Source organism: Centropristis striata, chromosome 15, assembly GCF_030273125.1.
Source record: "Centropristis striata isolate RG_2023a ecotype Rhode Island chromosome 15, C.striata_1.0, whole genome shotgun sequence".
NCBI lineage: Eukaryota > Metazoa > Chordata > Actinopteri > Perciformes > Serranidae > Centropristis > Centropristis striata.
The window spans coordinates 15,393,758-15,406,434 of record NC_081531.1 but is presented as its reverse complement, the minus strand read 5'-3'; the positions used below and the strand labels follow the sequence as shown (position 1 = coordinate 15,406,434).

The window sequence follows — 12,677 nt, the reverse complement described above, 5'->3', positions numbered from 1 at the left end:
TAAACAAGATAATAAGTTTAGCAGAATGTTTTTTACATACTTTAAAATGTGTCTTTAAGCAGTGGTGGAAAAAGTATTCAGATCTCTTATTTAAGAAAAAGTACTAATACCACACTGTAAAATTACTCCAGTAAAACTCAGGCATTTAAAACTTACTTAAGTACAAAAGTATCTGCATTATAATGTACTCAAATGTAGTAAAAGTACTCATTATGCAGAATGGCCCAACTCTGATTGTTATATTTATTCCAAATATTTTATTGGATTATTAATATTGATGCATTTAAAAAATAATCTCAAGGTAGGGCTCAATTTAACTACTTAATATACTGGTATGATGTTTAATAAAAAAAGTCTAATCACTTTAATTTTATCATGTTTTATGTTAAAGCTTGACCTGAAAAGCGACTAAAAGTATAAAGTTAGATAAAATGGAAATACTCAAGTAAAGTATTAGTACCATAAAATTACACTTAGGCACAGTACTTGAGTAAATGTACTTAAATTCCACCACAGATTTTAAGAAAAGCAACTTAAATTTGACTCGAGGTTTTTTGCGAGGGGAATCAGGCGGGACCGAAACACCAGTCTCTTCTATGAAAGGTCTGTTTCTGACCCATCCATCCCTCCCAACCTCATCCCTATGTGGACTTGTTATACTCTTGTCACTAGCCTCAAACTGCAGCTAAAGGGTGCCCGGACGTTTCGTATAAACATATCTGTGGTTTCCAGAAACGTACAATGCCAACATTATTTTCTGGTGACTGGGCTCTGAAATGCCGCGTATAAAATCCACCTAACTAAATAATCTAAAATTACAATATCCTAACCCTTATAGATATGTTAAGAACATTATTTTGAATGAATTGCCCATAATTAACAATGTTGCTTTGATTTCCCCAAATAGACAAGTTTTAAAAAAAATGGCACATGTGATATAGGATTTAAATTAGGCTAAATAAAATAATGTAGTTTTGAACAATAAAATTAGTGCTAGTTTGGGCTTTATTATTCTATTAAAAAAAAAAAAAAAATCTGAATTACACTTTTAATTAGTCCTCAGTTGAGAATAATTGTCTTGCTCCATGTGTTTCTAAACCTCAGTTAGCTAGTTTGTAAGCTCTGTAATCCGAATTACAGCCTCCGGTGACCATCTGCCGTCTACACTGGCGGCTCCGCGCACTACTTTGTTACTGCATTCACCTCAGCCCGCCCCCTCGGTGTGTGTGCGTGTCTCTGTGTCTGTGTGTGTGTCTGTGTATGTAGGGGGGTATTGCCTACCGGGCGGAGTAATTCGTGTTGGTATCTATTGAGTGTATGTGTGTGTGAGTGCGTGCTACGGCTGCTACTTGTCACTCATTGTGCCGTGAACACGGGTAGCGACAAGGACCAAAATTCCGTCCGGTAGCAGTTGTTGTCCCTGGAAAGGCTGATATCTGTTTTGCCCCCCTCTTTCTCTCAGTAAGAGACAACCTCGCTTGTTTAAAGTGCGTCTGCTCTTCAAGGAGAATATCTGAGACACATTACAATGCTTCAAATAAGGGACCTCATCTGGGGATTGCTATTCATTGGCTGTGCAGGTAAGAAGCGGACTTATTTATTATGCATATTAGGTTATTTCAAGGCTGTGGCCAAAGCAGAATGTGTAGACTGCAGGCCGAGCTGTGTTGACTCTGGAGCAGCATCCTCTCTCTCACTGGCGGCATCCCTGTCACTGACTCCGGACAGTGGCGTGAGGTTAGAGCTGGTGCTCTGCGAAATTCACCACATTGAACCCAAAGTTTCTCTAAGAAGTGGAGTATGTTATTTGTTTTTGAGCGTGAGATACCAACCGGGACGCCTTTTTATTCAGTTTCGGAGTATTCTAGTCCTAGTTTTGTATCAGGAGCCGCTTGCCTCGGTGCATTTTTGAATATCTCCGCGCTATACACAGGAGTAGGCTGTGTCACATCAAGTGCGGGTGGCTTCTATCCCGACTTAAAGCACATTGTATGCTCGCTTCATTTAGTAGAAAATGACCCACATGTGTTGTGTTTTATGCGAGTTCGGCTAGTGAGTTTATTTTTGCGGGTTAATGTTGGCGGATGCTGGCTGAGATTAGGACTGCTGGTGCAGGGACGCTTTTATGCTCCTCTCTTGCCAGCAGATATTGCTTATGCTCTCTCTGCTTCTAAGCCGCCGTTTTCAGCTTCACATATCAAATAACCTCCACTTAACAGCATATGCTCTCATCCAAAAAGTCCATCTCGGCTTCCCCACTTTGCTGGGTCAGCCGTGACGCACTGAGGATGCGGTGTCCGGAGCGTCGCTCGCTCTTCGCGGGGATGCTTTGTTTCAGTCCACTAAAAAACAGCCTTAGGGACATTTTAATCAACATGAAATTTAGTTTCTCACAAGCACGCGCTTAAACTCTGCTTGCTGGATGGATTAGATTCGTGCACCATTCCGCCTGTGGTCATCGTCGGATTTGGCACTAAAACAATATTCTGCGCTGATGTGTCAATGTGGGGATTTTCGACTTTAACACCAGTCTGATCGTGTAGGTTAACAGCCTTTGACCTTCTTTATGTGACATAACCTATGTTTCTTTTCTTTTACAATCTTGCCAAATAGGACACTGGAGTTTCCAACTTAATAGCGCAGTGCGTTTTTAGGCGCAAAATAATGTTGACATACACGCTGATTTGATCGTGTTTTTTTTAATTTGGTTGGTCGGGAGCAAATTCGTCATCCATTGAGGACGACTGAATAGTCATTCAATGTATACAATAGAATCCAATCCCAGGGCTCCCATGGTTATATAGGGCGGGAGGAGGACCTATTTTCCCCCAACACCCCCACCTCTCCTGCTTCTCACATCCCTCCCTGCATCTGCCCCCTCTTTCCATACACTGCAACTGTGTGCTCCAAGTGGAGTTTGAGGACCCTTAGGGGTCCTTGGAGAGAGGAAGAATAGTTTGATTTCATAACAGTTTCATTTATTAGACATTGTGCCAATTAGAATATAGGAGGATGTTTAATTTAACATCAGGTTTCAATTTCACCATTCTTCCAAAAGCTCTGCAGTTGTCTTCTTTCAGTTCCTCTTTTAGCCTTCATTCTGACATTTGTCAGAAAAAAGCCTAACCCATACTGAAACTAATATTCATTATATGGATGGAAGCATAAGGCTGTCTTTGTTATATATGTGACCAATGAGTTTGACATATGGAGTTTAAAAATAAACTTGTCAGTACCCTCTGCTGGTCAAACCATTGTCAACTTGCAGATCCGTGACTTGACCACATTTGAAACCCTTTGATACATGCAACTGAACTATGTGCACACTAGCACAGTCATTAAAAACAGGCTTTATTCAGTTTTTAATAATATTTTTGAAGTATTGTCAAATGAACAGTTTCATGCCACCCTTTTCACCCAAACACTGTGTCAACCTGTCAGAGTTAGTTGTGTAGAGGGCGGTGTGGTACCAAGAACACCTGGGATGTGTTCATTTTTTCCCTATATGATTCATGATCCTGACTGATATTCTGACGCCCCCGCAATTCACTGCACCTCATATGGGAGGGAAAGTGAAAGGAACCAAGAGGGAGATAATTAGACAACTGTGCTTTAGCTCTGGTCTGTTGCAATAGGGGGAAAAAAATCTAAGAAATTGATCACATTATTTGATAGGCCTGGGGTATATTAAAAGGGTAATGACAGTATCACACAGTTTGAAGGCTGAGCAATTTAATTACATTTATTGATTTCCAGTTCCTGTTCCAGTTCAGTGATAATTAAATTTCGAGACTAGTCACAAACATTAGGATGGGGAGCCACACCACCTTCCAAGAAATGATTGAATAATGGCTGGAATAAATGGAATATGATTTTAGAAGTGGACACAGACAGTGGCCTTTCTTGTCTAGGTCTGTCTGCAGCCAGATGGATTGAGTCTAGTGTGTATTACCAGTTCTGACCTTGTGCTGCTGGAGTGATCTACCATATCCATGGTCATCAGTCTGCATCCTGAAACAGTGTAAGGTGATGGAGGCTAATCAGACAGACAAAACTATTTGTCACACCTTTTCCAGATTGAAAATGAGAGTGCCTCCCTTGATGGATTTGTTATTGGTTAAGATGACTGCTGATGCTTGAATATTACTTCGACCTTATGATTTTGGCCTGAGTTTGTGATTTGTTGTTGCTGGGCTTTGAAGGGTTGATCTAGATGTGGAGATGCTGTGGTGATAACTTTCTTGAGCTGTAAAATCCTTCTGTGTGCTATTATAAAGTACAGTGTTGAGGTGTGTTGAGGAAGTCATGCATCTATTACTCAAACTGGACTTCCTCCAATTGCAACTATAACAAGAAGCCCCCGCCAATGCACCCACTTGTGTTTTTTAAATGCTACAACTGTGCACCTGCCATTCCATGTGTCCAGTTTTTTGATACTCAAGAGCAAAGCAAATCTATGTACTTTCGAATCAGAAGAACTGAAAATTAACAGAAGTTCATTTAGTGATCATATAGATCCAAAACATTGTTTCCATGCATCAAACGTGGAGCTGAACTAAAAAAAAAAGTTTAACTTAACATTTAGAGGGAGAGAAAATACACAATTCCCAAATGGCTAACATGTGGGACTCAACTGCTGTGGTGAGTTCAAAGCCACTATGAAAATAATACAGGCTATTTTTGACTTAGGGGAACTGGAAAAAGCAGCCAAACAAGGGAAAATTATAAGGCGTTTTTTAGTCTGCTCTCTGAATAAAACTAGATTCTGTATATTGGGAGCTTTGCTATGAAGTTGCAACAAAATCCATGCTGCCTTCAAAGTGACATGGACACATTTTGTACTGATGTATTACAGCTCATGTTGATCATATTGTCATCCACAAAGGTGCTGCTCAGATTACAACTCTACCCCCTTTGGACTCTGCTCATATTTAGCCATAAACAGCATAAAACACTACTGCTATTCGGTTATTGTAAAAGCAAGAAAACAGAATCAAAAAGTGAAGTAACTTCATCTTCTTGAGTTATAATTGCAGGTTTAGTTAATTTGCCAGATGTGAGTTGTGCGCACGTACTACAGTGCATTCATTACTCTATTTTTCCACAGACTTTTGCTTTTTTCTTCTACTCATTGATCTTATTGTCTATGTGTACATTTTATAATGGTTTTACGTTTAAAACCCCAAAATCTTTACCAGTTTGGTACTTGCAATATAACAAAAATTAACATAGGAACACAAAGGAATGAATATGGACCAGTCATATTATTCATGGCTATTTTCAGATCTGTGGATAGGAAATTAAGTAAAGGTCAAAAAAAGTTCCAAAAAGTGAGAATGAAACATAAGGGAGTGGAATTGGGTACATTATCCATAAATTCATGTCAACCCGCAGTGCTGCTTTATGCTGAATCAAAAAGTGCAGACAGTTCCAAACAGATAAGTTCAAAATGACTTGGCTGGCTGTTATATTTCTTCTCTGCTGACTGTTAGATGAGGATGGGCCGTCTTTGCATATTAATCAGCGCATGAATAGAGACCATGAGTGATTTGCATTGTGTGAGCAATGAAGGCGTCCTATAGAGAACTGAATGTGGGGAAAAAGGGAGAAGAAAAAAAAAACAGAAGGAGATGGGCTTGTTATGCAGAATGGGGGCCCTCAACAACCCCAACCCTTGAAGGAGTTTTTTCTCTCTAGGAGCACAACATTACTTTGCAAAACTCAATACAGTTTGTACAGTTTGTATGTAGCTGCACAATTTTATCCAACACACTCTTTGATGGTCGGCTTTATGCTCATGTTCTTAGAACATTAAAGTCAAAGTGAAAATGTATCATTTTCAACGGGGATTTACATGTAAGAACTGAAAAGCATTTCCACAAGGTGCCTCCCCAATGCAGTATGACTATTTAACTTCTGGCACTGGTGGGCTATAAAGTATTAAATATTACCACAACTTACAAAGAAAGTGTGTGATGTGCTTACAAGTCACAGTTATTCTGTCAATCCTATAAACGACAAACGTCTGCTGTCTTTGAATATATCACAACGACTGTCATGTGTAAGATGTGCTTTAATGAACAGCTCATGCAATTTTAAATGAAGCTTTTAAGTTACAATTATAATGGAAAACAGATTAATTGTTCAGCCCTAATTTAAATAGTTAAAAAAAGTAATTGGCAATGGTTGCACACCTCAAATAAATGCAAAGCGGGGCTCTTTTTTGAAAGATTTTAGTCACAAAAAGTTACAAGAAAATGTCACGAATAAAATGTGTATGATTTTACTATTCAGTCTTAATTGAAGGTTAGAGTAATGAACGTGTCTCCCGGTCGCATCCCCCGGTTGAACCGAACTTGGCTCTTATACTTAATACTCTTCAAAGAAGACTTGGGCATCTCAGCAGGGTGAGCTCGTTTCAGCTGCTAATGGATTCAGAAAAAAACCTTTGCTTGATGTGCATGTGCCCTAAGATCACATTCTGCAAGGTAAAACATCTCCAGGAATGGTTCAAAACAGTCTTTGAAGCGGCTGGTGGCCTTAAGGCTAATAGCCATGCAGCTCTTGGAGAATATGGAAGGGGATGGTGGATAGACAGTTGTCTGCTGCGACAGAGTCCTTTATCCTAACCTCACCAGCTTCTCCACATCAGCTCTGATGATCTGGGCTGTTTTGGCACCCACCGTTGGATTTCTTTTCACTGAGCTCCGTTTGAGTGAGGCTGCCAAGTCTGGTGAGGATGCCCAAGGTGACGATGGGCTACTTTACTGCGTAACAGGATCCCAGCATGATGTCCCTGTCCTCCTTGAACTGCTTGGAGAACTACAAGCAGCGATTTTATTTGGAATAGATACTGTTTGTATCGATGTTCCAGTTTTCTTTATTGTTAGCATGGGGCCTGGTGTTATTTATAGTCTGTCACAATTGTAACTTCCCCCAGGACTGGCACTGGTGAACAGATGGTATTCCTGTCTGTGAAAGTCAAAGACACTTCCAAGTTGTCTTGTGCTACCACTCCCGTTTTCACATTCCTTTACTGAACAGTTCACCTATTTCAATCACACCAAAGACTTGCCTGGATAGACAACACCTTCATATAAACTCTACTTGAGCTGCAGTAACCTCTTTTTTTATTATCAGGGATCACACATATGCATGACAGCACCCAATAATTTGCATTCTTAATGATGGATTACTGGCAATCTGTCTTTCATGAGTCACAAGTGCAGAAAGTAGGAGGTTTTGCTTGATTGTCCCTTTGTTCAACTAAGCCTTCGAGTGATGAGAAAAGACAGCAATATCATCAATGTGTTCCTGGAAGATTTTAGATGCTGATGCTTAAACACTTAAGCATACACTTACTGTATGCCTCTCTGCTGCAGGTATTATCTACTACAGAGCTAGATGAAAATTAATATGTGGCCATGTCTTGCAGTTTTGTATCAGAGGCTGTTTGAATTAGCAGAAAATGTGACATACCATAACAAGATTAAAGGGCATCACATACCAACTGTGTATCACACGCATCAAAACACCCATTATTACCAATGTAAGCCTGCACACAGGCGGCATCTTCACACACTGCCCTATTTCCCAGCATCACCTCTCTAGAAAAGCTGTGGTTTTATCTAAATTACTTTCTGGTTTGGCACATCCTGGCTACTGTACCTTTGCTATGGTTTGTTTTGCATGGCATGCCAAACCAATGTGTGAAAAGTCAATGATTCTTGTGATCCCTTGACTTCTCCTGTAGCACTGCCAAAGTACACCATTGGGGGGCTCAAATGGTACAGATGACCCTGGCCCAAGGGGGCCCATGCAAAGGCCTATAGTTGACCCTTACATGTGATTAAGCAAACAGTTTACTTACTGATTGTATTACTGACAGTGCAAGTTATATGTACATGAGGAATACAGCTTGTCATTTGATACCTCATCCCTGCGTTCAGATACATTAATGTGCTGCTCATGTAAAGATGTCAAGCAAACTGCAGCCTGATGTAAAATGAACTGCAGCTGAGTCAAAATGCCTCACCAAAAAATCCAGGACAGAAAGAAGAAAAGCCAGAGTACAGAGGGAACAGTACAATGAAAGGAGCAGAGAGGCAATGGGAAAATTTCTGTCCAAACAAAGTGTGAAGAACGTGGCAAAGGTGAGGAGCCAGGCAGACTAGCAAGTAAAACCAGCTGCAGTGCACCCAGTTTTAAAGCTAGATCGAAGATAACGGTATCTTAGTAAACTAAACCGCCCAAGGCTTATTTGTACCAACCAGCCTTGTCTTTCTTCTATATTTACCTTGTCAGGAAGGGGCTAAATAATGCTGGAAATGTCAGTGAGGCAAGAAGAGACATTGCTATTTCATCAAAAGGGTGTATTTGAATATTTCTGCACACTGGGGTCCTAAAAAGTCCTGGAACTGCACAAATTGCCTATTACAACTAAGGGTTGTTGGGTGGTGGTGCTGAAGTGGGTGTGGATGAGGAGTTCAAATTGGACATTTTTTGTCACCCTGTCCATATTTCCTAATGGCTCCTCTGGTGCTACCAACGGATCACGGTGTCCCTTTTGATGTGCATTTTGGTCCATGACGGGGTACGTCCACAATTATCGCCCAGATTTACACTCTCCAAACTCTACATGTGAATATATAAGCCTAACCACACACAATAGCCCACCTTGTTATCCATTTACTCGTCTGTTCTTAAGATGTTTAAGCTGTTGATAACAATGGCTCCAATATAACCCTAGAAATGCAAATTTTCCCCTTTTCCCCCAATTAGGTGGGTTATGTGGAGAGGGGTAGAGAGATATGACAAGGCAATATTGCCACTTTTGCGAGTGGTGTTTGTTTTATTTTTCAGCAGGACTGTGTGAACATTTTTTTCTTTAGTCCCCACCTGCAACTTAATAATATGTGACTTTGTATTTGGGTATCATTATCTTGAATTTGGCGTGCATCAGTTACACTGACTTGCTGGATAACGAAATTGTCACTCCAGCTCTTTCACGATGTTCATCTATCAAATACTGACATGGAGAGTGCCAGTTGTGTATTGTTTTTGGCTTCTTCAGTAGTGCTGCATTTCGGGACTCGTTGAAGTAAAAGTGTAAGACAGTCTAAGGCAGTTTGTTCCAGGATTTCAGCAGCTTTGCCAATATCACGCCTGCTTTATTTGTCTTCAAGGAGGAGGATTTTTTCTCTAAAATCCCACTTTCCAAACCACCTGGAGAGGGAGCTCATTTTCTTGTACACCTGTTGTCTACAGGGATAATTGTCGCTCACTTAAGATGCATGCAATAATGTTTTTTCCCCCCACAATTCATTAAGATTGTGTCTTATGTTTTAAAATATTTCCCTCTTCTCTCAGTGAACACCTTTTTTCCCGCTTGATAATCTTAATATTTTTCAGTGGGTCCTGATCCATCATGCCATTATCTTCATGCACACAACTCTTTTTTTTATTTTTTCTAAATGTTCGCCTTTGATTGGTTGTTCATGTAATCACTAATTCATTTCTATGTTTTTATTCTGTTTGAATTGTGTGTGCGATAAAGAGAAGTGAAAAATGTACGCCAAAATCCAATGGTGCTGGTCCAAGTTGAATGCACACTATTTAAATTCAACACACAGGTGGCACATGCTGCTTACCAACCAGAATAAATGGCATGTGCAAAAACAAAAAAGAACTACATGAAGGCCAGCTGCAAGGCAAACAGCATGAATGCCAGGCATAAACCAATGTGCTGCTGCGTCATCTAAATTGAATGGATATTACAAGTTTAAAAAAAAAAAAGTGTGGTCTGACTCCGAAGACATGTTTATAATATTGCTCTACTTGATACTTCTTTACTAAGTTTTTACAAGTTTTCCTGAACAAGAACTGTTTCATGTTTCAAAAGCCCAATAAATTACAGACCTTTCCCTAATTAAAATGATCTAATATTAAATTTTAAGTGTATCCAAGTAGTACTACAGAGAGGGTCATGTGGAGAAACATATTAGCAATGGAATCTAGTGCACAGTTTGGGGGACATTTTTCAATCAGGCTTTTGGAATATGTATCTTGCTTTAAGAATTAAAGCATGCAATTATAAAAGAAAAAGCGGGTTAAATTCTTCAGCAGTTACAGATTGATAACTGGCATCAGAAAGTGTCTAAAATACTAATAATTAATTAATAATTATACTCCACATGTTGTACTATTAGACTGAAAAAGCTGTTCGTTATTCATTGTGCAATTTCTCTCTGAATTTATAAATTAAGCATCAATTATAAAACCAAAAGGAGTTGTACCCCATAGGTCGTTTATACAGGCAGCAAAATACGACACACTTTTATGATTTGGACTTTCCTCAGCTGCCCTCTAGCGGCCGTAATATGGTGAATGATGTTGCGGAGTTTAAATGGCATAATTCGTGCTCGGGGTGGTGGATGGGTCGAACAAACGTCAGACTTGCACCCAGGAGAACTGGGTTTGTGTACCATGTGAAAACAAAAGTAAACACTGTGATTTAAACATCACTACACTTCTCGTCACTTCACGTTTTTCTGTAACTATGTCACTTACAGTAGTCACATCACCCTCGTAACCAACTCACCTCTGGCATTGTCGCACATTTATTTACTTTTTAAACTGTCTTTCATAAAGCCTTACCAAGAAAGTATTATACCATAAACCTAAAAAAATAAACCTAAATCTTTGTAGCCTACATTTAACCAAACTGCAGCCTTTCATTACAACCACTAACCGTACTTGTATGTATGAGGATGTGTTCGCTATTTATAGAACGCCCTGCTCTGTACAGTGAAACGTTCATACGGGTCGTTATGGGTGGTACTGACAGACGACCTATTCTGTCGTTTAGGTTGGATATCTTGTTGGATATATCCGTGATAAGCTAGTATCATCCAACACATTAGTTGGGCTCTAGCATGCACTCCATTAAAATTTGTTTCCCGCCCTTGTGACCCAAATGGACTGCAGCCAATGTGTATTGCAAAGTAGGGATAATACCCATTAAGAAGAATCCAACCTAGTGTCTTATTTCACATTTAATTGCATACATTTAACTTAATAAATAACAAGTATAGTATAATTATACTAATTCACATCAGAATGTGTAAAGGAATGTACAAACAACTAACAAGCTTGTTGAGTCATAATGGGGAGACTCTATATTTGCTGGCCGCCACATATATTTAGGGTCGTGTTGATGGCCTCATGTAGTGTGTTGTGTAAGCAAATACAGACTGTATGTTTGGCACTCCAACTCGTAAACTCAGCATCCTTTTAGTATCACTTGCTGGGAAGTCTTGGCACTTACCTGAGCTAAAGTTGTCTGGCACAATTTAACTGCTGGAGCTCAGACACCAACTTGAGGATTATTCTTTGCAACAGTGGTTATTTTGATGAGCACAAAGATTCCTATATGTTTCCTATGATCAGAAATCTTCGTCTCACTTTACCTTTGCTGAGCTGTCAAAGTTTATTTGGGCATGTGTTTTACTGACTCTTAAGCCCAGGGAGTGACTCACCAATATGATGTAATGCCTAGCAATGGCACTTAGCTCATCCCAGGGACTCTGTGATTGGCTGTCTTCCTCAGGTGCCAAGCCGCCTCAGCCTTTGTGTGAAGAACAAAAAAGGAAAAAACAAGTGCGTCTTCTGGGAGATGGGAACAAGGCGAGATGTGCAGCATGTGCAGTATTCTGTGGACTTGTTTACTTTCTAAATTGGCACAATTGTCAGTGAGCGCATTCTTGAGGCGAGCATCCTCCGTGGCTCTGTGGTGATTTCAGACCATGCCAGCGGAAGTCCAGAATGACTTATTTCACTGCATACTGCTCTGAAGCTCAGGTGGCACAAACTCAAACTGTTTTCCCCAAGCTGCACAGTCTCAGATATATTTTCTATCCTGTGTCTAGGTTTCCGTCTAATCTTAATGAAAATGTGGCCACTAAGTAATGTGGAAGCTGAGTTCACAAATCTTATTCAAGACTTGCAGAGTTCTTTTTAAGCAGCCTTGCTGTGCATTCAAATAGCTGTGTGTGCAGAAACGACAGACTCTGGACCAACTGGTGAAATCAGCTGGAAAGAAAAAAAGGAAACATTAAATAGTAAGAGTGAAATTTTTCATTTATAAATAATAAAATACAATATAAAAGAAGAATCGGGTTAGAATATTGGGTATGTTGCTTGGTAATGGTCTTTCGATGGGGATCTATTTTTTTCCTGAAATGGTGGAATGACTTCAATAAGATGATGCAGTTTGGGTTCTTGTTTCTGTTTAAAGAAGTCAAAGATGCAGTCTACAAAACACTGTATGAGTTTGTGTTTTATAGCTCGCTATTTTCAGTTCTCTCTGTGTACACTGCTGTGAGGTAATGCTATGGAAACAAGAGGAAAGCAGAGACACATCTAAGAGCTGTTGATCTGACAGCGGATGCAGCACAGACTCAGCGGACCGTTTGATCAAACTGATATGTCAAATATCATCTAATTAACTGGTAAAATCCTGGCCACAATCTAATATGGGAGCTGCATATAACCAGAGCCCTGCTGCTGCCCATATGGAGATCACACATGAACACTGATGAGGTCAGGCTCATCAAAATAGATGGTGTTTTTGTGTTGGGTTGGTAGCAGGTGGTTGCAGGGTAACACCATCTCAGCAC

The 12,677-nt window shown here is 39.9% G+C and overlaps 1 protein-coding gene across 7 annotated transcripts in view; it reads left to right on the top strand.

Moving 5' to 3' along the window:
• Positions 1-1,305: 1,305 nt before the first annotated feature.
• The window catches only part of ncam1a (neural cell adhesion molecule 1a), a 266,857-nt gene continuing 255,485 nt past the window's right edge, over positions 1,306-12,677 (top strand). For 3 of the 7 annotated variants that reach the window (XM_059352154.1, XM_059352153.1, XM_059352152.1), the window contains exon 1: positions 1,306-1,580. In XM_059352154.1, the coding sequence (XP_059208137.1) occupies positions 1,529-1,580 (52 nt within the window). In that variant the 5' untranslated portion in view covers positions 1,306-1,528. The remainder of the gene's footprint in view (positions 1,581-12,677) is intronic. The other 4 variants (XM_059352155.1, XM_059352159.1, XM_059352157.1 and 1 more) reach the window with 3 other exon arrangements.